At 39.3% G+C, this 27361-nt stretch overlaps 1 protein-coding gene across 3 annotated transcripts; it reads right to left on the reverse strand.

Annotated features, from left to right (window-relative positions):
- On the reverse strand, positions 1 to 27158 carry ETF1 (eukaryotic translation termination factor 1). 3 transcript variants are annotated; one of them, XM_042936475.1, is made up of 11 exons: positions 26993 to 27158; positions 26729 to 26832; positions 10562 to 10737; positions 9911 to 10050; positions 7173 to 7311; positions 6033 to 6223; positions 5068 to 5197; positions 3956 to 4111; positions 3524 to 3588; positions 2599 to 2746; positions 1 to 2316 (listed from the first exon to the last, which is right to left on the reverse strand). In XM_042936475.1, the coding sequence occupies exons 2-11, from the start codon at positions 26812 to 26814 to the stop codon at positions 2234 to 2236; spliced, it is 1314 nt and encodes a 437-aa protein (XP_042792409.1). In that variant the 5' UTR covers positions 26815 to 26832; positions 26993 to 27158; the 3' UTR covers positions 1 to 2233. The 3 variants fall into 3 exon arrangements, with proteins under 3 accessions (XP_042792409.1, XP_042792418.1, XP_042792424.1); XM_042936484.1 differs by lacking the exon at positions 26993 to 27158 and adding an exon at positions 21397 to 21466 and having other exon boundaries at positions 26729 to 26802; XM_042936490.1 differs by lacking the exons at positions 26729 to 26832; positions 26993 to 27158 and adding an exon at positions 26602 to 26700.
- Between the last annotated feature and the right edge of the window lie 203 nt (positions 27159 to 27361).

Here is a 27361-nt window from a genome sequence, read left to right on the forward strand (position 1 = left end):
TATTCTTAAATATGGTTTAATACTCTTCTCCATTTCTGTACATCACAACACCAAGATTTCGCTGCTTAGGATCTCTCTGTAGAGGCTATAGAGAATGCAAAGGCTACGGTTTTCACCCCTCTTATTTACGTGTTTGTATGTGTAAGTGTAATACATATCAGTATATATTGATACACACATCAATATATAATGCAATATATATCACCAAAGAGAACACATTGATTAAAGAAATACAAAAATTTGGCATCATTTCCAAACTTAAATAGTAAAAATAAAAACTACAAAAGGAGCTGCATACCCTAAATGTATCATGTGAAACAACAAGCATATTCAAAAATGTAAATTTACATCCAATTTCTCTGGTCTTGTCATATCACATTAGACCCATTTACAATGGCAAAACCCTAAGGTACTGCTGTGAAGAGAGCATGTTTGCTCGCTCTTGGGTGTTCTGCAAACAAACAGCAGAGCCCAAAGCAAAAGCCTGTTCCGGTGAAGCCTCCCACGTTGGTGAATACCAAAGAATGGACTCTTCTCACTGGGGGTTGAGACATCAGGTTATACATTAAAAGACAGTCATTTGGACCTCAGAGTATACAGTGTGAGAACCAGAAGCTTTACAATTAAGACATACTCCCTTCATTCAAGTGAAACAGGATTATTGGAACGATAGGCAGGTCTGCAACCTGGGAACAAGGAGCTGGTTCAGACCAATAAAGCTACGAGTGACTGAGTCAAGTCAGTGAAGAACAGCAGTCAGGCACTAAAGTGTTAAAAGTACCCAATTTGAAAACCAAATGTACCCCACTACTCTATCAGTGTGGGAACGATACCAATTGACTTTTAAAAACCTTTGGTCCTTCAAAGTCCATTTGGTATACTTTTTTCCATTGCTACCACTGGGCACATCCTATACACTTTATTCACTGTCACCACCTCGGGCACGCCATGACCTTGCATGTCGGCTGGGGTCAAATCCAACTTAGAACCCAGCTATGAAGCGTGAGCTTCAGGTTTTCAGGCCCACTTTTGGATCCAACAATAGTTAAGTCCTTGGTGCCAGAAGCTGTGTCCCATCCCTTCCCACCCCTGCCCTTCCCACCCCCCTCCCATAATTTCTCATATGAGAGGTGCTTGTAAGTCCCATATTTGAAACAGATGCTCCAACCCCACCAGGAGGTCAGGGGTTTATAATTACATGCACAGTCATACATGTCTTGTCAGTCGTTCCTGTGAAAAACCTTGCAGTTCACTTTAAAAAAAATCAAAACATTCACATAATCATGCCATCCAACACAAGGAAAACACAACCATCTCCCTTTTACCAAGGACAGACCCAAGCAAAATAAAATATTCTTTAAATTTCTTTGCTTCCACTTAAATTGCATGTTTTATTTCTCCCAATCCCAGCAATAGCACAGAAGCCCCATCATATCCATCCCAAACTGGTTTCTAGTAGGCTAAGATTATGGGAACCCTTATCAATGCAACTGATGCCAAGGGCTCCCAAACCCCAGGCACAAATGCGCCTGCAAAACAGATGAAAGGGAACAGTGCATTGGCCCAAATGCTTCCTGTGTCAGTTTGACTTTGCAATGCAATTTGCATCCTTGAAACTGACAGTCTGGAGGGGGAGGAGTAATGTGAGGGAGTGAAGTTGAAATTGCCTCCTATTAGCTCACCCTTTCAACATTAAACAGAGACCAAGAAAAAATGGTTCCAACATTTCACCGCATGTATTTCTTCTTATGCAGTCTAAGCTGAGAATGCCATGTAAATGGGTCACTGCGAAATGCAGCAATTTTTCTCCAATCAAAATAAGAAACAAACCAGTATGATCTCATTTCTATTAACTTTTGAAGGTTTACAGCAGTTAAAGTATTTTTGATTCTATGTATGAAGGTTAAAAAAATCATTTTTTTTTTCATAAAATACAAGAGCAACCAATTTCACCATCGAGTAAAAGTAAAAACTGGGATTCTTTTTTAAATTAGTCCAAAGTGGCATTTTAGGAACTTAGTTGTAGGCTGCTGCGCTGACACCATGACAAACCAAAGTGTAGGGTTGGGTCTGGTTTTGTTTCGGTTTTCTTTTCAATATCCAATGCTCATGGATTAAGTTCTGGAAATGTTCCAATTGTAAGGCAGGGATCTGTTTGGATTCCACCACGGGTATGCTCCTTGGGTTGGATGCTGGAGGGTGAGGCACGTTTTGCCGGACCCATGTCGACTACCTAGTAGTCATCAAGGTCAAAAAATTCATCATCTCCTCCTTGGTATTCCATTCCCTGGAAATCTACTCGGTACCGCAAGATACCTGGGAAAGCAAATCAAAGGGTAAATCACCAGTGTTCCTGGGATGGGGAGGGTTCACTTCAATAAGGAAAGTCCAATTCCCTTGTAGAATTACAGAAAACAAAGAGATGATGATAAAAAATACAGTTCCAACCAAGGAACCTGCAACCATGTGCTGCCTCAACCTCCTGCCTCTGCCTCGTTGGATGAGCACACTTCATCTCATAGCTTGATTTTGGGATAGCCAGGAAAGCTTTGGCCTGAGACCCTGGCCGTAAGTTTAGTTTTCTTATTTGCTACTTACCTCCAATTCCACCAAATCCTTTCACAAACTGGGATCCTTCTTGTGACTTATCTGTGACGATTTCCAACGTTGCTCCAAATTTTTTATAGTTGTTAGCAAACCATTCCAGCAGGGGCATGCTTTCGATCAGCTCATGTTCTTGTCCTGTCTGCAAGGGTGACCATGAAGATACAGAAAAAATGGGATTAGGATGTAATCAAGACTTAGCCACCCTAGCTCCCGGACCCACGATCATTCTCATTCTCTCTCCTTATTAAGTGGGTGTGCCATGCTCTATGTGAATTCTGGTTTCTAATGACATAATTCTAATAGCACAGAAGTTCTATTTCAAATAACATTCCTCCTCAGGCTCTGGCTCAATGATAAAATGTCAACACACACTTAGCAGTTTTTCAACTTCTGGTTCCTGTTGTTGTCTCTAAAGTCAGGCTGTTGTAAAGTGTCTCCAGGCTGCACTCATTTAACAGCCCAGAAGAGACAAGCCAAATTTACTTTTTAGAGCAACCTTGTGAAAAACAAAGTCATTCAACTCAGAATTTGAGGAACTTTAAGTGATCTGTGCTGGCCAGGTGACACTTTTGTGGTGATGCATATAGACCAAAGCTGCAGAAGCTGTTTCAGTACAAAAGCTTATAAAGTGAGTGAAGAAAGTAGCACAGGATTCACAATGCAGAAGAGGCACTAGTCAATCAAATCTTCCTCTTTACTATTTCAAGAATGAGAATATTTAACTACTTCATGGCACGGTCTCCTTCCTTGGAATCAGACAGGCATGTAGCATATAAGACGTGACCACCTCCCGTTGCCCCCCACTGCCAAGAGTATTAAGTCTGGTATCTCAAAGCTGATACTCTACTTTGCCAATGCCCTAACATAGATTTCCTTTCCTTGCATTTATTACCAAACTAGGAAAACAATCACATACCTCTTTGTCTGTGAAATGAGATTTATCCTTCTCTTGTTCTGGAGTTAGATAGAGAATTTTCTCCTCTGTAGTATTGGGGGAAAAAGTATGTTAACCTAGTTCTTATACACTAGCAGATTTAAGTCCCATAAGTCAGGTTAGATGAAAGGGCTTCTGAATTCATTCTTTCAACCTTCTTTTTATAAGCAATATTAGTCAGCATGCACTTAATGTCTACTAGGTATACTGCTCCTACCGTAAGTAAACACCAAACATACTCAAGATACAGTTCTTGTCCTCAGGAAATTTAACAGTCTTAAGCAGACATTTATCAGTTCAAGCAAAACAGTTTACGCAGACAGAAGCCACCTCTCCCAAATTTCCACCCCAGGTTTCCAGAACACAGAGGTCACCAACAAACCATAATCTTATTTAACTTTCTAATTCTCATACCTTCTGTGCCTTGGCAATGAAGAACATATCTCATTATATCCAGATTTTCATAGACTATTAGAATCTCTACAGCTCCCATTTCTAAAGCCTTTAGTGTATCTTCAACTCCAAAACAGTACTTGCCCGTGTCCTGACTGATTTCATCGAAGTATCGTCCTGTGATGAGGGATAGGTGAGGAAGCACATATATTAAAAGTTTCCTTTGTAGAAATAGACTTTCTAGCTCAAAATCCAAGAGATAGTGGTGGCTGGGTGGCTCAGTCAGTTGCACATCCTACTCTAGGTTTTGGCTCAGGTCATAATCTCATGGTCTGTGAGATTACCCTGCATCAGGCTCCATTCTGACAGTGTGGAGCCTGCTTTGATATTCTCTCTCTCTCTCTCTCTCTGCCCCTCCTCGGCTTGCGCACACATGCACTCTCTCAAAATAAATAATAAAAAAATAAACTTAAAAAACCCCAAGAGAGAGAAAATAACAACTTAAAAATAAGAGCCAAAAGCTGTGAAAAGTCCTCCCACTCTAGTTGAGGCTCTAGAAATTGACTCAAGAGTTAATAGCGGGGCCAAATACACAACCACTTGGAAAAATGTGTGCTCCATAAATCAGAAACAAAGCCAAATAATGGCCAGATTTTTTTTTTTTTTTTAAGGTTTGTTTATTTTTGAGAGAGAGCACAAGCAGGGTAGGGGCAGAGAGAGGAAAGGAGAGAGAATCCCAAGCAGGCTCCACGCTGTCAGCACAAAACCAAGCGGGGAACTCAGGAAACGTAAGAATAAGACCCAAGCCAATGCTTAACCAACTCAGCCACCCAGGTACCCCAATGGCCAGATTAATCTTTAATTTGGTCTCTATTCACCACTGCATTATAAAAGATAATATGTGAAAACTGAAGTTTGGTTCCTATTGCCAAAGGGTAAAAAGAGTGGAAATACAAGCACACTTACTAGAACTCAAGAATAAAGGAAGATTAATGACTCCACTGAGGAAGATTTTAATACAAACGTTCAATCTTCCTCTTACCGTTTTGGCATTTTGTTACATATATATAATCACACACAAACATACATACAAATACATTTCACATAATAAGTAAGTTGCATTTCACTGATACCTATTAATTTCTTCTCTTGAATGAATTTCACGTTGGAGAGGACTTCAGTAGATAGCTCGATAGCTTGGTTGAACCCATTTTCACCACCATAGGATATATCAACTAATTTTAAAACTTTTGACTGCAACCTCTGACATACACACATTTAAAAAAAAAAAAAAAAAAAAAAAAAGCATCATTAGTACTTCAAAACACCTTGACCAAGACACACTTCTTCTTAATGGGTCTTTAACCACTTCTAACTAAAGTCTAAAGAGGGAGAATACGGGGAAAGAGCCCAGTATGTTCATGAGCAGGTCTCAGTGAGCAACACTGTAAAGTGTAACTTCCCCAGCCAGTCATATCACACATTTGATTAGATTTGACAACTCATTAATCACCAACAAGACTAAGTTCCTTGTTAAGGAAACAGGATATTGGTTCCTGCCATATAAAGTGGTTGAGTACAACACCACTTCTTTGGTTGAAACTTCTACCATATAATGCTACTCCCTCTCAAGAGCACCTTTGAAATGTGTTATGCCTGAGTCCATGTCATAGACCAAAAGATTTTTTTGGGTTAAATGCTTTAGGCTAATCAGCTCTATCATATTACTGGGAGTTTCACTGCTTTATTTACCTCCAGAAATAAATCAGAAGAAGACCAGAAAAACCCCTACTTTCTCTGAAATCACATTCCATTTTGAGGCTAATTATAGCAATTCACTAAACCAGAAGCTGCCACCAGACCATAATGATTCTATCTAAAAATGGTTGGTTTTCAAAGAGAAAAAAGACCCAGAAAAACGTGGAGGAATGTTTCTTAATAAAAACCTGTCAACTTGTTTTTAAACATGAAATTCTGTCAACTTGTTTTTAAACATGAAATCTATCACTTGAAAACCAAAAAGATGTGCATGTCCCAGTGCTCAGAGGACCCACTACTCTCACCTAGCAACTTAACAGAGCATCTACTTCTCACTTACCTGATCAAACATATCAGATTGACTTAGTTCAGTTTTAAAGTCAGCTGATCCAGCTAAAACAAGACCAGCCACATTCACTTTGTCCCCAGAAATAAAGAGCTGTACAGCAGTCTCAGCTACTTTCCGAACATAGTTATGTCGCTTTTCCATTCTTAAACGAGCAAAACGCAAGGCTGACTGACCTCCTCTACCTTTGACACAAAATGTGGGAAAAAATGGGTAATTAGTAAGAAGTACAAAATAACTTGCTAATTAAAAACGAATCATGCCATTATCTAACACAAAGACAGAGAAAAATTACTATTTATTTTAAATGATTGTTTGGCACAAACTGATACACATTTTCAGAATAAATACCAATTATCTTATCAAAAGAAGAATCATAAGCACCAATGAGTCATGTGTCATTTCATGATGCTTCTCATCTGGAGTTATTCCCTTTATGTAGTTGACCACCCCTTAAAAAAATATTTTATTTGTTAAAGTAATCTCTACCCCCAGTGTGCAGCTTGACTGAAATCACAACCCCAAGATCAAGAGTTGCACACTCTACCAACTGAGCCAGCCAGGTGCCCCTACAGTTGACCCTTAAGAAAAACACAGTATATTTCTGTAAATGTATTTTCTCTCTGATGATTCTCATTAACATTTTTTTCCCTAACTTAAAGAATACAGTACAAAATATAATTAACATACAAAACATGTGTTAGTCAATTGTTTATGTTAATGGTAAAGACTTCCAACAATAGGTTATCAGTAGGTAAGTTTTTGAGAAGTCAAAAATTATATGTGTGTGTTTGGCGGGGGTGGGGGGTGAAAGTGCGTGCCTGGGTGGCTCAGTCAGTTAAGCATCTGACTCACTCCTGATTTTAGCTCAGGTCACAATCTCACAGTTCATGAGAGTAAGCCCTGCCAACAGGCTCTGCACTGGGTATGGAGACTGCTTGGGATTCTGTCTCTCCTCTCAAAACAAGTAAGTAAATAAATAAACTTAAAAAAAAAAAAAAAAAAAAAAGTTTTATGTGGGTTTTCAACTGTGCACAGAGGTTGGGACCCATATGTGTTGTTCAGGGGTCAACTGTACTATTTGTTTCCTTTTTGCTAGACACAAAATGGGCTCATGTTCTCCTCCTGTGTTACCATGTTTCTTTGGGAGATCCACAGTGAATTTGTGTAGGACTTCTCTTGTGTTTCCTTGGAGTGTGCCAAAAAGTGCACCACTACCATCTATTACAATGAAGCCAAACTTGCTGTCATCCGAAAGTAGTGCTGTAAGAGCCTGAAAAGCAAACATAAGTTATCACACAATAAATAAATCCCAAAGCTTTGTTAGGCAAGACAAAATCCAAAAGGATGTACATACAAGCCCTTTCACCCCATCCAGAATGGTAGGAGTACTTAAAGTCATTTTATGGAATGATTTAGACTATAGCTATAAATATGTAACCCATACGGTCAATTTTGAAACAGATGCAGGGAAAAACACCAACAATAATGATAGAAAGCCCTTCAACAAACCTGACCTGGACACATGAATAGAAAACCAAGAGAGGTATAGGGTTCAGATTAATTGATTTGATTTAGTCTGATGGCAATCCATGGAACATAATGTTCAAATGAAAAGTCCAAACTCTAAAACAACAACAGTACAAAAAGCTAACCTCCATCAGGTCACTTTCTGTATTATCCCATCATTAGCAGGCAGTATTCATTATAGCAAATAAGGGTATCTTGTAAATCAACTCTAGAGAAGGAGTCCATGAGGAGAAAACCCAGAAAGTCTACAAAAAGATCTAGATTTGAAATGTTTCATTTAACATATATGTCTTGAACACCCTTAATGGTATCAGGATCTAAAACTCAATTTTATTAAAAAAAATTTTTTTTAATGTTTATTTTTGAGAGAGACATGAGTGGGGGGGGGGGGGGAGGGAGAGGAGGCGGGGAGAGAGGGAGAGAGAGAGAGAGACACAGAGACAGACAGACACACACACATACAGAATCTGAAGCAGGCTCCAGGCTCCGAGCTGGCAGTACAGAGCCCGACATGGGGCTCAAACTCAGAAATCGGTGAGATCATGACCTGAGCTGAAGTTGGCCACTTAATGGATTGAGCCACCTAAAACTCAATTTTAGGCACCCCTAAAACTCAATTTTATTTTAAAGGTATTATATAGCTAATGATTTGTGGAGTTTTTCTGGGGGACAATTCCCCTTCTAGGTTAGCTTATAATTATATCCCATAGTTCTGTCCCCACAAAGAACAAATATTTAAATAGTCCTGGAACTCATATAGATGGGTCAAGAGTTTTCATGATGGAATGTGCACACCTGGTAGATGATTACTTCCTAGGTGTCAGGCTTCTTTGGAGTTAAGAAATACCCTTTCCATTTTAACTAAGGAAGAAAATATTTCCTTTAAGAATTGACCAGAAAGCAGATTAATCATTAGTAATCAATCTTTAATCATACCATATCTGAAAATTAGCATTAAGACATGAATGTTGTGCCATTATGTCGCAATCTCTTAGGTGGCTTGATTAGTTTAGGTTTTCAATAATTCTGCTCATCAGGGAATACTTATCCCTCTTAAGAATGTATAATTGTCCTGATGAAGCGACATAAATTGTGTTGTACAGCATGTCACATTCACATCTAGTTATCAACATATCAGCTGAAGCCAAAATAAACAAAGCTAGCAAGATTAAACAGTACCTGGAAGGGTTAAGGTTTAGAAATACCAATGAAGCTAGCTTAATAAAAGCTAGATAACACAAGTAACAGGTACTACTTAAATTAAGACTTGAAATCTGCTTTCATGAAACTAGATACAGGTAAGTGGGACATGGTAGCTAAGAGCCTTCCCAATGAAGCTTTTGCCAAAAAGAGGCTGGCAAGATAGCCCAGAGAACAGTCTCAATCATCTATGCAACGAACCAAGATCCAACTGGAATTGGACTTCCTGTCAAGTTAGCAGAAATCATCCATTGTAAACTGTGTCGACAAATGTCAGTTCTAATTCCACTGTAGAGGTTTTTCCCTGGGTTGATGAAAAGCAAAAGACTGAACTAGGAGCCAGCTGTGAATTCCTGATTGTTCTACTGTTGACTGATTTAGGTCACTCTAATGAGGTTTCCTTTCCACCCTTAAATTTTATCTTATGGCATCTCTGTCACTCAAAAGTTTCATGGGGAAATAAAAGCTCTTACAGTCCTAAAGGTTTTATAATTTGTGAACTGAAAACTAAGGATGCAAGAAATATAGGCAAGTATCATGGGTATACAGGGAGAGATGGAGAGATAGGCAATTATTTCTTCACCTCTAACCAGTTCTCCAAACCCAGTTTAGCACTTTCTTCAAACATAATGATGGTCATTCAGTGTGTCACAATTAATGTATAATTTTTTTTTTTTTAAAATAGCCAGCCTTGTGGTACAATGACTTAGAAAACAGTCTAGCAATTCCTCAAAAGGTTAAGCAGTTACCATTTAACCCAGCAATTTCATTCTTAAGTATATATACTGCCCTCCCATGAAAACGTATGGTCACACATATGGTACATGTATGTTCAGAGCACTATTATTCCTAATATTCCTGATGAACAGATAAATCAAATATAGCAAATATGATCTGGTAATAAAAAAGGATGAAGTACTGATGCTAAGTGAAAGAAACAAGTCACAAAAATCCACCCATTGTATGAAATGCCCAGCATAAGTGAAATCTAGAGAGACAGACAAAATCAATGGTAGCCTAGAGGTGAGAGATCTTGGGGAGGCGGGGGTACAGATAGGGGGTGGGGGGGGAGGATGGTAATGACTGCTAATGGATATAGGGTTTCTTTCTGGGATGATGAAAATACTGTTTGAACTTCTTACCTCTGTATGGAATTTGTTGTCACACAAATACAATGACGTATTAATTGGTTTGAAAGGTTCAAAGTCAATGTTGACTTTCTTTTCCTTTCCTTCTTCTGTTACAATGGTACCACAGTAAACAACCAGGCCATTTGGAGGTACTGCAAAAAACACACAATTTCTCTACTTAAATCTATAGCTAATTTTCCTCAATTAATAGAAAATGTTCCTAGTTCTGTCCCTACTCCTTTATTATTTTTAAAGATTTATTAAGTAATCTCTACAACCAATGGAGGGCTTGAGCCTACAACCCTGAAATCAAGAGTCACATGCTCTAATGACTGAGCCAGCCAGGTGCCCCATGTCCCTGGTTCCTTTAAGTCGTAATTTAAATAAAGCAGAAATATCTGTAAATCTCTCCGGCAGAATTCTCTCCCTAATTTTAAAAATACTTGAGATGTTTAAAAAAGGAGGATTTACACTTTTAAGTAACTACTACTTTGCTTTAAAGAAAAAAAAAGGGGAGAGAGGGGTAAGTTCCAAGGCCAAAGGTAAATTGCTGATGGCTATCTGAAAAAGATACAATAGTGACCAAAAGCATCATGGCAGGATCAAAGTGGAAAATATAACCAAAACACAATAGAGGAGGAAAATGATCATATTCTAGATTACCTTTGTTATAAAGTTTGAGTCTTTGTTGTACAGATGTAATGGCTCCCAGGACTGAAAGGCGGTTTACTCGTGACTTAATGTTAGATGCAGTTCCAAACTCATCTGCTAACATTTTTGCCACTCGTGAAATCTGGTCTTTGGGAGGAATGATCAATGATATCATGCTTGTGCCATTGCTGTGAAAGAAAGAGTAACATCAGAGGTTCAAGTACCACATAAGTCAAGAGTTTAAATTCATGCTTATCATTACTAAAGGGAGCTAATGAAATCCCCTTAAAATAGAAATATATCACTCTCAGTGATTAGGAAGATAGGGACTATTCCAGTGTAATCAAAGTATGCCCAGAATTAGGAAAAGTGATCAGAATGTGATAGGTACTCAATTATTTGAATCAATTTTAGCTAGCCAAAAGAAAAAGTAGTAAGGCACTTTAAAGGATGCTTGGGAAACACCTCATTCTTCAAGGGCAAAGAGAGAAGCTTTCATAAGGGGGTGATAACAGGCTGGAATCTGACAGTGAGTCCATGGTAGAAGCTTGGAATCTGGTGGTTCTTCAGTGGGAGAAGCCACCACAGGATGATACAACAAGTCTTTACAAAGTCTAGATGAAATAACTGAATATCATAGTGTCTCTCCTTTTCTTTAAATTCCAGGCTCACCATGAAAATTTAAAATCACTAGTTTAGCACCCTTAGGAACTAAACTAGTTCCTAACAGGAATAGCAGAATCTTGGAATTCAAACAAATATCCCAATTAGGAAATCATACATCTACTCTATGTGTTTCTCTAAACGTATTTTACATATTAATCACTTTTTTAAAAAAATTCATTTTGACACTGTGTGGAGGGGGGGGCGGGGGGGGGAGAGAGAGAGAGAGAGAGAGGGAGGGAGAGAGAGGGAATCTGAAGCAGGCTCCTTGCTGTCAGCACACAGCCCAACGTGGGGCTCAATCCCACCAACTGTGAGATCATGACCTAAGCCAAGATCAAGAGCCGCTTACTGAACCACCCAGGCGCCCCCATATTAATCATTTTTCAATCTAAGACACACACACCCCATATATGAGAAATTGGCCAATTCAGGGTGCTCAAACAAATTCCAGCTTCTAAAATTCAAAACCAGGACCAAACTCTGAACTATGAAGGACACTACTATCAAAGCCTTGCCACGTGGGAGGTCCCTTTCGAGCAGCCACCAACTTCGGTATAACCTCAGTATTGATGCCAAAACCTTTTTTAGCTACATTCTCCAGACATTTATTAACAAGATCTCATTTCAATATTTCTACTTCTACTTGAAGCAAACACAAAACTACATTATCAAAACAAATGAACTCATCACTAATCATCAGGGTAATGCAAATCAACACACAAAAACACTTCACACCCATTAAAATAGTTACCATCAAAAAACAAAATAACAAGTGTTGGCAAAGACATGGAGATATTGGAACCCTATGTCTTGCTGGGTGATGTTAAATCACACAGCCATTATGAATAGCAGCATGGCAGTCGTTCACATGAACACAGAATTACCACATCATCTAGCATTGCCACTTCTGGGTATATACTCCAAAGAGTGAAACTGGGAACCAGATACTTAGGCACTAAATGCTTACAGCAGCAATGTTCACAACAGCCAAAAGATGGCTAGAATTCCTACGTCCATCTATCCATTTGATGGATCAATAGTAACACAAAAAAGTGGTACATATATAGATACAGTGAAATATTATTCAGCCTTAAAGGAAATTCTGACACATGCTACAATCTGTATGAGCCTTGAACAATTTATGCTAAGAGAAATAAGCCATATACAAAAGGGCACATACTGTATGATTCCACTTACATGAGGTATCTAAGAGTAGTCAAATTAACAGAGACAAAAAGAACAGTGGGTTGCTGTGAATGGGGGGAAGGGGAAATAGGGTGTTTTGTTGTTTAGCATGGTTTCAGTTTTCTAAGATAAAGAGTTCTGAAGACTGGTTGCGTAACACTGTGAACGTATTTTTAACACTACTTAACTGCATAAATAAATTGGCCGAGATGGTTAAATTTCATGTTGTGTGTACTCTGCCACAATACAAAAGCTAAAAGTTCATTTACGATAACACAAAAATTTAAAACACACATTCTCTTTAAATTAGCAGTTCTTGGGGCACTCTACAATAAAATGTAGAGAAAACCTTTATCCACAGGTATTTTGAAATTTTAAAATGTCTGGAAAAATATCTTCATATAGTAAAATTAATCCCGCAAATTTGTTTTTTCCCAGTATTAATGTTGGAAAGGGACCTCATTTACATAAGACCTTGCCCTTTTAAAGTTTTCTAAGTGGTAAATCCCTCAGTTCCCTTGCAATACAAGTTTTCTCTATAAGCAGACAAGCTGCCTATCTAGCCCTTCCAACTATCAAAATAGTTATTCAGATTATCAGCTTATTTTCTATCTTTGAAACTGGCACTGTTTCTGTTGGGGTTTCTATTTAAAACCCAGAAGGTCAGTTCATAACCTTTGCGATACTTTCCTCAATGAACTACAAGTTGATCAATGACAAATGACAGTACCTGGTAAAGTATGGTGTGTGCTCTGCTGCCACCCCTTGGGTAGGGGAACAAGTATTCTAGCCAAACCAGAGAAGCAAGCAAATTTATGAGGAGCAGCTTTACTTGGCATCACAAACACAATCAAAATGATCATAAAACAAAACTGCTTCAGGACAATCCTTTGCTCATGCACACACAAACACACATTAAGTCAGATGTATCACTCTCTAAAATGTTTTTCATTTTAATGTTCACAATACAACTACATAAAAGGAATTTTTCTAAACCAGGAGAAGGTGCCCAGAAATAAAAAATTCTACATAAAATTCTACCTGTGGCCATGTTCCAGTTTCTGAACTAGATGGAAAAAGAATTCCCAAATGAAACAAATGGGTATCTTCAATTACAAAAAAAGAAAAATGCTCTTTACCGTCAGTGAGTTCGTTGGATCCTATTTTTAAGCAACCAACTGTAACAAACTGCTTTTCTTCCAGTAATTTATCTTTCTAGGTTTCTAAAAAGGAAATTTCCTAAGAACCTTTCAGATAAGTCTTTACAGAGTTATGTCAAATACTATAGGCTAAGGGAGAGAAGACTTTGCTTTCATAGGGACTGGAAACATTAGACACGTAAATTTAACTTCAAACATGGTCTCTACTGTAGTTGCCATTTACCTGTCTCTAAACAGGGGCTGTCAATTTATGCACAACAGGAAAATGTACAAAATGGGGAAAAAAGAAGATATATATGAGAAGTTTTAATATGGACTTTACTAGCTTGTGCTTATTCTCAGATTAACAATTCTCAAAAGAACGTATTTCTCTATCCCACGGGCTCTTGGAATCTTTAGGGATCAAAGGAGTTATTTCTCAAAAGGGCTCAGTTTTTAAAAGCTGACGTGCTCTGATTTACAGAGTAGTTTCCTAGGAGATGGAACCAGCAAAGAGGCAATCAGTAGGGAATGGAAAGAGAAGGGGCTCCAAGGATAGCAGGGGTGAAGGCTCAGCTCAGGAAGTCAACAGGCACCAGACCCCAAAGGATGGAAAATTTAAGGCTAAAGAGGATGTTGGGACAAATTCACTGAGTGAACCCAAAATGCCTGAAGGAAATCCTTAAAGCAAGATAATCATGCAGAGGACAAAGCAATGACCTTAAGATAAGCAGCTATTTACTTTCCACTGCAGATAGGTTAAGAAGATAAGCATTCATTAAGCAACTTTGCTGTTATAGCACCAGAGTTGGACAACCAACCTTACACTTACAACCATGTAACATTCTACAGGACAAAGTAATGAAGAAACCTGAGAACATTATCTTGCCATAGGTTTCCACTTAAGTAATTCAGAAATGTAGCTTGAAAAAAAAAAAAAAAATTCTACCAAGTTGCTAAATCTGAAACACTACTTGAAAGTTAGTTTTGGCCTCCTACTCCTTTTGAATTTTGATTAATGCTCAAAAAATGACCTTTCACTAGTTTCCCCTTTACGTCTCTCTCTCCTATGTGAGGGGGAGCACCTTAAATTTTTGAATTCATCTTTATTAAATGGATGGCCTCTATTTTAAAATTTAAAGGCTACTTGATAATATCTGAATTTTTTTTTATGTTGGGTTTAACAGAAGCATATTTAAGTTTTACCAGGAAAGTTTCCAAACAAAATAACCGCTCATTTACCCCCAAGGCAAGCCACTCAAGGTCGCTAGACCAGTTTGTGTAAACACAAAAATAAAATCAAGGAAGTTGAATTTTCCTTTCCTTTTTTTCTTTCAGAAACACAGAACAGGGGAGGGGCAGAAAGAGAGGGAGAGAGAATCCCAAGCAGGCTCTGCACAATCAGCGTGGGTTCAAATCAAACCGGGTTCAAATCAAACTTGAGAACTGTGAAATCATGACCTAAGCCAAAATCATGAGTTGTACACTCAAATGACTGAGCCATCCAGGCTCCCCAAGGAAGCTGAATTATTTCAAAGTAACCCGAACAACCCACAGGGAAGAACAAGAAGTAAAACTCTCACCAAGGAGTTGCTGGCTACATATACAAACTACTACCTTTTTAAATTTAAGAGTTTTCATGTACTGGTCTGCTTTGCCACTATATCCTTTTTCAAAAATCAAAAGGCTCTCATTTAAGAGTTAGTGAATTATAAGGTACAGCAATGATTCACATGCAGGTTGTAAAAACTGGGCAAAGCAAGACAGACAATACACAACAATGTGCCACATAGGGCTTCGAGGGGCTTCTGCTCTTAGATTCCTTCTTGTTCTCACCATTTTAGGGGCATTTTCCCTTATCAAAGAAGAGTTCATCAATGCTTTCAGAGACTAACTTCTGAGAAGTAAAATATTTGGGAGGCAGAAGGAAGTAGTAGTTGTAAATAGACTAAATGCAGACAGTAAATAAAACTAGACAAAACTCAGGAAGGAAGAGAATTTAAATAAAGAGCTGACAGCTTTTCCTTCCTTCAGTCTCAAATAGATGGTTGAAGGAAAAGTTTCTCTCCCTAAGATGAGAGGTTATGATAGTGCCACCAGTTATCCATCCAAGGTTTCGTGAATCCTGAGCACTATTAACACAGAGACATTTATAAGGTTACCTGAAGTACCAGAACTAAAATGTATTTCAGGAAGAAAATGCAAGGTAATCAGAACAAGCCTGGACTATGGGATGTGTGTAAGTTTAGGTCTCAGAATTCCAGCCTTTGGATTCAAGGTACCTTCTGATGAATGACACGCAGAGAAAATCTAGGCACTCTTTCACTTGTAAAGAGCTTATTAAGATTCATCAATAATGTTCAAGAACATTTTAGAAAGGTAACTGGAAAAAGAAAAAACCTCATAGTTCAGTGACCTATTTGCATGAGAACCCTGAATCTCTGGAAAATTTTCTAAAGGAGCAAAACAAATGCCCAGCAACAAAATTTCCCCTTCCTCCACCTTGATTCCATCACTCCCCCAATAGGGACAGTGACGGTGGTGGTGACTGATTAAGAGGGAGTCTCAATTTTCAGAATGACTGATTTCAACAGAATCAGCATCACTTCTGATGTGTAATTAGGGCTGAGAATCACTGGTTTGGCTAGCTTTCTGCGTCTGCAAGAAGGATCTCTTGGCCAGCTGAACTCAATTCCATGACCTCATCCACACCTAAAGAAGATCAACTCACAGAACCCACCTGCAGGAGGTAAGATGCTGTCATTTACCCTTCCTGGCAGCAATACAACCACGATGAATTGTCCAACTTTTCCCAGATAGAACACAAATGTCCTGCTACCCCTCTCCTCACTCTTATGTAATGGAACTACTTTCAGGCTAGGAACCAGAACACTTTAGAGACTGCCTATAATACTTTGTAATTACGATTTAGAGTATGTGCTCACCAAGGAGCTTTCATCTCAATGTTTGATGGAGTCGAGCCTAGGATATGGATGCCCAAGGATTCCCACCATCCCCTTTTCAAGCTCAAAAGACTCAACTTAAATCTCAGTCAAATCATTTCTGATAATTGCCAAGCTAGCCACATTATATGGATCACCAGCTGAAAAATCATTGAGTTCCTCTCCAATTTCTATTGCCTTTGTCTGTATTTCTTATTCACCATGGGGTTTCTATTTTTCTTTTACCAAACATACAAAACCAAGTTTAAACTTTGAGACTACAGCAGTCTTTCTGATATGGGTTTAATATGGGAACAGAGTAGGAGGTTGGTTAGGAGCACAGATTATTTTTGAAGATTTTTTATTTTTAAGTACTCTTTACATCCAATGTGGGGCTTGAACCCATGATCCTAAGATCAAGAATCAACATGCTTTTCCAAATGAGACAGCCAGGTGCCCCAGGAGCACAGACTGGACCTCAGTTTCTACTTTCTTCCCAAGGTCATGAGGGTTCTGTAATACAGGTGAAGTACCTAGCATGGATAGCAGATAGTAAGTGCTCATTGAAACGTAACCAGATGGAACTGTAGCTCCATGTACTCTACCCCTCTGCTCTTTAGTAGTATAATCAGAAAGAATTAACATGATAGCACAGTTGGGGGGGTGGTATTTCAGATGGTGGTAAGTTTTATTTGAATCTGATTAAGTCCAGAGATAAAAGCTGACTTTGTGGTAGGGCAACTACCATTCTTAGATTACAGGATTTATCAAATCTTCCAACAGAAAAGAACCAAACCAAAAATGCAGTTCAAATTAATATAGCTAGAGCAGTAGAAGCAATTTTGTATAAAGAAAAGCAGAAATCCTTTCCCCTCTAACATTTTAAATAATTTTATTATACAAAAGCTTAAGTAGCTTTATCCTACAGCTGTGGCATGGTTCACGTTATTTTGATATAACCCAGAGTTAGCCACTACTTCTGTCTAGTTGTCAGTCACTTCAAAGATCTAACCCCATTTTCTCTTCCATCAAGTATCAAATAGTAAGATAACATGTTGCTTACACTAGGTCTATAGAAGCTTCTTAAGGGCACAAATCATTTTAGCACATGAATCTGATGAATAAACAAACTGTTAATTCTTAACATCAGAAAAAGGATCCTCTATATTTGGTCTCCTCTAGGCAAACACCAGAGATTTATTCTAAACTACCATTTAAAACTTTGCTAGTCTTTGGAGAGGAACCAACATTTGCCTAGAAATGACTAAGTGTCCCAGCTTTCGCTTCGTTAAAAAACCCAAATCACTCCATTAGTCTTTAAACATAACAAAACCAATACTTCCAAAGTGTCTTCTTTTGCTTAATTTTGTTCATCCTGAACTTGATGCCCTGGCCCCTCATCATCTATGAGGAAGATTGGAGGTGGATGGGCCTGCCTTTTATAAAGAGCTCAGAGAATACCAAACTAGGAGGGAGGATTCTATTACTGTTCAAAAGACTAAACAGAATTACCAGAAATTGGTTTATGCAATTGACCTTAGGGTCAGAAGCCATTACCAGATGGGACAAAGTCCAAGATCTGAATATACTGAGACATTAAAGCAGCTTCTACAGAGAAAAGAATAACTCACATGTCCCAAAAATTTCCAGCAGAAAGCTTACAAAGGTTTTTAGTATTTTACCCTCAAAAGCACTACAATTACTTAGTTACCCAAAACAAAAATGTATGTATCTGATGCCTTTTTATACAATTACAGGCATTCGTTTGGTCTTAAAAAGAAAAATTTTAACAACTTCACAAAGTTAACCTAGTGGAATATTCCACCAGGGAGCAGCAGAAGCTGGAAAATTTCTCTAGTAGTCTCACATCAAGGCAAAGCCTACAGGTATCAGTCACAACCAGCATTAGGCACCAGTGTTCTACAAGGAATCCTAGAAATGAGATAGTTCACCTGATGTTTCTTTACCACCACTATAAGTACTTTTCACATAAAACAAAAGCCACTGCCTTCTTGTTACTGTTCTAATACACAAAATGAAATTCTGCGGAAGGATTTAAACCCAAGTTACTTCCCTCACCAGCGATGCTCATTAAGAGTAAATATGTTTGGTACTCAAGTTCTTCCTTGGGTAGATTTGCAAATAGCATGTCTGTTTTACTTTTATCTTTGCTCCTGGGTCTCAGCACACCTGCTCCCTCTAGTGAAATGCAAATCTCCTTGGACAAGAGTCCTCCTTTCAGAAGGGAATGGGAGATGTTTCTACTTAGCAAAGAAATACCAATCAAAGAGGAAGGCAGCGTGGTATAATAGGATCACAGGCTTTGAAATCAGGAGTAGGAACAGAAAATCCAGCACTGCCCCTCACCAGGGTGGGGCGTGATGTTAGGCAAGCTACTTAATCACTCTTTATTTCAATTTTTTCATCCGTGAAATGGCAATAGTTTCCTCACAGAATTGCTGTGAGGAGTCAAAATGTAGGCTATTCACCTCATCTTTAGAAAACTGTTTTATTAAAACACATCTCAGCCACGAACCTCTAACCCTGTCTTTCCTGAGGATTCTCTTTGCTTAAATGGAGTCATTAAGCCCAGAAGATGCCAGAAAATAGGAGCCAAGAAAGGAAGAAAATTTTTTAGTAAAATCTAAAAACACCCAGAGGTATTAAGGAATTAATGTTTGGGGATCAGCACTTTTCATTACTTGCAAATGAAAGTTTATTTAGGTTGAAAGGCAAACTGTTGGGACTGTCTTAAGCTTTGTCATGCCAACTTTACGAACAAGGCACACATGCACAAATGCTCTGTGCTATTTCAATACCCTGACAGCTCACCATCAACCAACACAAAGCTCTTGGATCTAATTTTAGACTAACTGGCTTTCAATCAAAAATGAATTTCAATTACAATTTCAAAGCCACAGCAGTTACAGCTTCACTCCATCAATGTATCAAAGATACTGTATCAGCCAAATACTACTGCCCAAGGTAACATTCTATGACAGTACCTGCCTTGCCTAGGAAATCCGCCTGAGTAGTTATACAACTTTTGGTTTCTGATAATGTCCAACAACTCATTCTAGACCCTAATCATCATCTTACAGCACACCCCTCTTCAACATGTACTGTGTTATTCTGTACTTACTAACATGGGTCTGGAAATGGTTCATATAATCAATTCAGGGTTGTGTGTCAGACCATGTCCTCACTGCATTACACATTTCTTTCAAAATGTCCAGTGTCCAACCTACAGATATTCAAGTTTGTAAGCTAACTGGTTAGTAGTAAAAATGCATTTGTAGGCTTCAATTTTTATATATCTAGAACTGTGGATGTGGGTTTGGAGAAATATCTGATTTAGAGGGCCACAAATGCGGCAGGGAAAAAAATCTTTTGTTTTGACTAAGAACATTCTTCTCAAGGAGACCTTAGAGCATCAAATGAAAATGTGAAAACAGAAGAGCACAGGCACAATATCCCCAAGTTAATCTGCATGACAAGAGGTAGTTTTCAGGCATCTGAAGACAGCAAGTCCTCTGAACTGGATAGGAAGGATGGGGACAAAAGACAAAGCATACAGTGGATGTAAACTTCATGTTTGAAAACTGCTGTTAATTACATACAAATTAAGCAGACTGAAAGAGCTGTATTAAAGCATAGGAAACATGATCAATGTATAACATGTAAGAATCAAATCTGTTTTCATCTTTGTATCTGTAAGAGAATAATGAAATTATGGCTTGTAAAAACTCAATTATGTTTTGGGGGAGGTGAGAAGAAAGCAAAAAATTATTTCTCTTAATTTTCATTCACTGATATTGAGAGAAAGAAAAGGTATCTGTTCAGAAAGTGACAAAAATAACAAACAAGGAAGTTTCCCTTTTTTTCTTTAATTTTTAATGTTTATTTACTTTTGAGAGAGAGTGAGTGAGCAAGCGAGCGCAAGCTGGGGAGGGGCAGAGAGAGAGGGAGAGAATCCAAAGCAAGCTCCAGGCTCTGAGCTGTCAGCACAGAGCCCAACCTGGGGCTTGAACTCAGACCGCTAGATCATGACCTGAGCTGAAGCTGGATGCTTAACCAACTGAGCTACCCAGGCACCCTGGGAAGTCTCCATTCTTAATACAAAGCAGGCAAAGGTTTAAAGTGTGTCCAGTGGCATTAGATAGAGCTGTTATCAAAGCAAACTTCATGCTCTTTGGGTAAAGTGCCCACAAGAAACCTAATTTCCAACCTGCTGGAAAGAAGGGCCTCAAAGCCCTCTCTCTAATCCCTCTCCCCCTCATTAAGGTAACAGATTGCTGAGGGGCACCTGGGTGACTCAGTGGGTTGAGCAGCTGCTTTGGCTCAGGTCATGATTTCGTGCTTTGTGGGTTTGAGCCCCACATCAGGCTCTGTGTGGCTAGCTTAGAACCTAGAGCCTGCTTTGGATTCTGTGTCGTCCTCTCTTTCTGTCACTCCCTTGTTCGTGCACTCTCTTGCCTCAAAAATAAATGTTAAAAAAAAAAAAAGATAACAGGCTGCTGAAGAATTAATAGACACCTATAGAACGTATCCTACAAAAAGGTTCTATTCTGAGATCCATAGAGAACACGCCAGACTCTGAAGAAATTTCTGCTGTTCTAATTCTTAGTTTCAGCAGTGGGTCTAGGGAAAAGAGGCAAATTTTTCCTTCGGACTCTTCAAATAGGATGTAAGACCATTCAGCTCTGCTCCCAAACTTATTTTAAGTTTTCTCACAAGAGAACATCCGGCACAAGGGACCACACTGAGCACACCCTCAAACTCCAAGTTTTTAAGAAAAAGAGCCCTCTGATAAAAGGTTCCAACTGGTCTGTGTGTATGGGGGTGGGGGGGAGACACCTATAATCCACACTGCATTTGGCCTTAAAAGTTACTCTAATTAGACACTTGTGCTTACCTAGGAGTGTGTCCACAATAAGCCTTCCCTTCCTGGAAGGATAAGTATATCTGCTACTACAATGAGAAGTCTGTCAAGGATTGAAATTCAAAGACAGTAATTGTTCATTAGGTTCACAGTGCATAAAACATTATTTCTGAATCAACAGCTGTTAGAACTAGTTCTGAGTTGAGGCAGGCAACCAATGACACTCAGGAGTGCATGAAGGCTACCACACCCTATCAAATATCTTCTCTTCCCTTTTTTCTCTTCTCGTGGCTCAGACCTGTTGGTGGCATTTGTATCCTGACCTCTTAGTAAGAGGCTAAGACCTCTGTCTGTAGTTGTAATTTAGTCTACGTTCATCTCTTCTCAAGAAATTAAAAACATTCTAATTTTTGTTTTTTTGTTTTTTTACCTAAGTAAAAATAAAAGTATCTAAAATTCATGGCTTTGAGAACATTACACATGTCATTTAGGTGAATGTTCTATTAACCAACAATTTTCACTTGGGGAAGGTATTCAAACACATTTAATATACTTTACTCGATTCAAATCATATTCATAGCCTGTCCAAATTATTTGTCTATAAGGTTAAAAAAAAAACCTATTCAACAATCTCACAAAATTACTTTTAATCCAACATAATGTGAAGAATTTTATAGAGATTTATTAAAAAAAGTGTTATATGGTATATATAATATACCAACATAATGTGAAGAATTTTATACAGATTTATTAAAAAAAGGGTTATATGGTATAAGAAATGTATGTGGTTTTCATCCACAGCTTTTGACAAAGATTCTGAAACCCTTAGAATTTCCTAGGTTATGGAAGGTTTTTGTTACTCATAAGGAGTCTCTAAAGAGCACACCAGACTTATTAATGAAGTGACTAAGGGTGGGTCTCAGAATGGGGTGGGGGTCACCAGAAAGGCCAGGTAACTACCTGAGGGTTAGAACTTTCAGCTCCATCCAAAGACCTCTGGGTAAGGTTTGGTGCATGGAAGGAGGGACAATCTGCAGATTAAGTTTTATAACGTCTTGAACAAGATTTAGTGAACTTCTGGGTTGGTTAACCTAGGATGTATGCCCCAGTTCCACAGGGACAGAAGCTCCTATACTCAGATGCTTCTGGACCTAACCCTAAGTACTCCTCATTTGTATCTTTTATAATATATCAGTAAATCTAAGTAGAGTATTTCCCTAAGTTCTGTGGGCCATTCTAGCAAATCATTAAGCCCCCAATTTAAAGCCTGTAGGTCAGAAGTAGGGGAAGCCCAGACTTACCACAAATGGGGGCAGTCTTATGGGACTGAACACTTTACCTTAGGGGACCAGATGATAAGTTTATGTAATACTAGAATTAAACTGTAGGACACTCAGCTGTTATCCTCTAAGACTGGAAAAATGCTTGGTGTGGGACCCTCTTCCCAATTTGGTTTCAGAACTATTTAAGAGTAGAGCAGAAAAGAAGCTATATTTTGGGAAAGAAAAGACAGTGATGTATATAGCCAAATTATTTCTATTTTCTTCAAAGTCAAAATATCTACAAGTTGTTTTTTAATTAAACAGGAAAATTTAAAAATGCCAAAGACCACTACAGAAGACCTAAATAAAGTTTACAAACTGTGCAGATCTTCAAACAAGGGTTATTTGAGCCTTCATTATTTCTGACATTTACAAGGTTCCCTCATCAAAATAAGTGAAAAAGTATTCTGACACCTACAGATGCAATTTAGCCCAAACTAACCTTGTCTCTCACATGTACCATTGTCCTTGGCTAGAACAGGCTCTGGCAATGATTTTATTACCTGAAAACTATAAAGCTTCCATCCTTATTTCTGGAGCTATTTCTTGACGGTTCAAAAAAACATTAGCAGGAAAAAAACAACCCACCCCCCCAAAATTTCCCACCTACCTTTTTTGTAACATTATATTCCACTTGCTTTAGTTCCTTACCCAGAATACCCACAACCACAGTTCCATTCACATGGCTCTATTTCCAGTTTTGGCTTACATACACATTTGTCCCCATTAAGCCAACAACGGAGAATCATAAACCAGGAAGAACTTCCACTAACATTAAGTGGGACTACGTATACCAAAAAAAGTGGCATATTATTTAACACACACACAGAAACTAACATTCAACTAAACCTACATGATACTAAATAGGTCTGTTTCAGCTAACTTAAATTTAAGTTATATGACTAATACTTCTTTCAATTCAGAAAATTAAGTACATTGTGGGCTACAAAAAGACTCCTGGCCAAGTTCCCTGTGTTAGTCATTTTGGCTCTTATAAATGCTCTTCCACAGATATGACAATATTAAAAGGCTGTTATAGCTTAGATTCCAATTTGAGTCAATCCAGCCTTATATTTTTTGAAAACATTTAATATATCCACTGCACTCTGTTACACACTAGTTCAAGCCCTGGGCTCTGCTACACTTCAGATACCAAGTTATTTAACCTCTCGGCCCCCATTGCCTTGGCTATCAAATGGTGTCAACACTTTCTGCCAGGATTAATGAAGTAGCGTACTGCTTAACCGTGTCTAGAACATACTAACTACTCCATAAAGTATGTGCTTAGAAACTTCACTCTATTCAGATGTACTTAATTAGTGAGTCCATTTTGCAGCAGTTCCCTTTTAAAGCTAAATATGCGTAATATTATCAAAAGATAATCACAAATTGACTCAATTTCAAAATTACTCTTATCACACCATACTTTATAGCTGTTAAAAACAAACCAATCTGATTTTCATGCCCAGAATTCTACACTACTGGGAGGGGGAAAAATTTGTTTCAAAAACAATTCTATTATCCACCAGTAAATTTCACTATCTAGTGCTAATAACCATGCTTGAACATTTTCAGTTTTCTCCTTAAATCCACAGGCTGCCCAACACCAGTACGTATACATTCATTTGGTCATTCAGTTTGCCTTTAAATGTCATTACACTTCTTAAAATATCTTAGTGTTAAGAAAACATTTCTCACTGTACATACACTAAGATAATCTGAGTCAGACTTTAATACAGTTCAGCCATGAACATGAAATCTTGCTATTCCTGAAAAGAAATTGGTATGTACTGGGAAACTTCTGAAGCAAGCTGAATACACTTGTTGACTCTTTACTAATACCCAGAAGTAGCCAAGATTTAAAATTTTCATGGGATCAAGATGCAATCAAATCCTGAATAAAAGCAAAGTAGGAAATGATTATCAACCACATAATTTGTTTAAAGGAAGACTACTCCCAGCTATTTGAGAAAGCTTTAATTCTGGTCTAAAATGTCCAAACTAACTTCATCACTAAAAAGTAGTCACTAAGAACCTCATTTTTGGTGAGCTTTAAACTTTACTGAACTTTGCTAATCAAAGGGATAAAGCCTTTAAAAGCTGTAAAGAGGAGCTTAAAGGTTTCAAGTGGCTAGGTAACATGGCAAGGGACAAATGTAAGAATTAACTTCCTTCATCAAGCCGTAGAAAGAAATGCTGTTATTACATGCAGTGTTTTATTTTTAATGTTACTACACTCAGACAATAAATTACAATCGTTAATTTATTTTAGACTTCCTAAGAGAATATAATGTATGCAGATTCTAATGTGTGAACCTGCCTCCAAATTAAAGTAGTAAGAGAACAAATCTACAGGTCATATCCAACTTTAAACACTGCATCAATGATGCATAAAAGCCATACTCAATTGAAAGTAACACAACAGAAGATCCCAGTGAAATGAAAGAACCTGGCTAGCTAATTCCTAGTAATGCATCAGACATAATGGGTCAGGACCTGTATTACCCCTCCTGTAATAATGTGCTCACACTTGGGGAATAATTATTCAATTTACCATATGGCACAGAACCATCTGGGTTCAAGTTCCTGTAAGATTATTATATAGGTCTGAGTATTTTATTAAGTTCAAAGAAACAAAATTAAATAAAAAATAAGCTGCCACCTTCAATTTCCATCAGGGAAAGAGTTAGCAAAAGCCCAAGTCACTGAACTGAGCCAAACTTTCAGAAGCTTCATTTCAAGCAGAAATGTCACTAACTTAGTAAGAACAAGACACAATGGCAAAACCAATTATCAACCCTAGGTCTTTGGTGTAACTGAGTACACCTTATTTCATATGGTAACAATTAAAAGCTTAATCCTATCATTGTAAGCCAACCAATCAAAGACAAACCTGGACTGGAAACCAGAATGCACAATTCTTGTGCTGAAAACAAACCTTCAAAATGGCCTGGGGCAAGGCACTCTGCTATTCTAAGAATGCTCAAACATACAAATATGTCACGTTCCAAATGCTTTTTTGGGCCACTTCCTGTAACCAAAAAGTTCCTACAACTGGGAAAAGAACAAAATAAAGTGAGAAAAGGGGAGTACCTCTGACACAACTTCACCAAGTAATTCTTTGTTAACCTAAAAGGAGCATATATACCCAGTTTCAATATAACATTTCCATAGTGCACATCCACAAAATTTACAAAAGGAGACCCAAAGCCCATCTAATTCAGTTCTGAATTTCAACAAGCACTAGTACATCAGGAACCTCTATCCCTGAAAGTTCCAGAGAGAGGAGAAAAATGACCCTGTTAACAGTTCACATCCATCAACTGCCCCATAATCCGGATTTCTCCTGGATATACAGACCCAGGCAACCAAAATGTCCCTTCTATTCGACCCCGCATATGTTGGCATTTTCAATTTATACGTGGGTACTTTAACAGCTAAAACCAGGAAGCTCCGGGGGTAATTAGAGGACTTGGGGGAAGTCATCTGGGAAGAGCTGGAAGACCCAGAGATATCAGAGGAAGTCAGAAAGAGGTTGTCCCTGACCACGTCTCCGTCCTGTCCCATCCAAACTTCACCCACTCGGGTCTCAGAAAAACAGGAGGGAGAGGCCATTTTAATAAGGTATGGCTGAGAAACATGAAGGAAGAAGAGAGGAAATCAGGGAAGAGCGTTCGGAAAGGAAGGCCGAGCCCTTTCTCCCCAAGTACCCGAGTAGGGGGGCAGCACCTGGAGTCGAAGAGGGAAGTGTTGGATTCAAGTGCCTGGGAGAGATTCAAAAGTAGCAATGACCTCTCACGTAAGGGGTTAAGTGGTCCGAGACCCGGGAGCGGGGCCCCTTATGCCCCGAAGCAGGGGAAGGATCCCTTCTCGGGCCAACCGCGCAGACCCTCGCCCCTGGGTCGGGGGCTACTACCCAGAGATCCAGAAGGCGGGAGTTGACTAGTGCCTGGTTCTCCTCATCCGGCCATGCGGCGCGGGGGCGGCCATCCTGAGGGGTCCGGGAACCAAGAGGGCACGGGGGGGCCGGACGCGGCGCTCACCCGCGGGCCGCCTCCAAGCTCTTGATGAGCTTCTTGATCTTCCAAATCTCCACGTTCCTATCGGCAGCACTGGGGTCGTCCGCCATCTTCTCGCCTCCTCCTCCCTAGAGCGGCCCGGCGGGGCCCGGAGACACCAAGACCACAGAGTTAGCGCCGCCGCTGGGGCAGAGCGGCCCCCTTCCTTGCCACCCCCGAGAGGCCCTCTTCTTCCTGCCCCGCGCAGCCCGCCGCGGCGGTCGCTGGCTTTTCCCTCCCTCGGCTTACCTAAGGGCCCAGTCCTGGGCGGCAGCGGCTGCTCCTCCCCGGCGGCGGCTCCGCGGCGGCGGCTCTGACGTAGGACACCGGCTCCCTCTCTCCAGGCAGCTGCATGTGTTGCAATCCGCTCACATGGGGCCTGTGACATCACTTCCTCCGCCAGAGGCTAAGTGGAAGTCGGCGGGCGGAAGGGAGGGGGCCGGTGCGGAAGAGGGGAAGCTCTGCGCTCGTCGCGACTTTCCATTGGCCCTCCGCGCCGCGGCCTACAATGAGTCCTCTGATTGGTCACGGCTGGGTTCGCGCTGCCTTGTGAGGTAGGTCCCGGGGCGGGGAAGTGGCGCCTTCCTTCCGGTCCCGCTAGCCGGGTGGAGGAAGCGG

The sequence above is a fragment of the Panthera leo genome, chromosome A1, assembly GCF_018350215.1.
Source record: "Panthera leo isolate Ple1 chromosome A1, P.leo_Ple1_pat1.1, whole genome shotgun sequence".
In the NCBI taxonomy this organism is placed as follows: Eukaryota; Metazoa; Chordata; class Mammalia; order Carnivora; family Felidae; genus Panthera; species Panthera leo.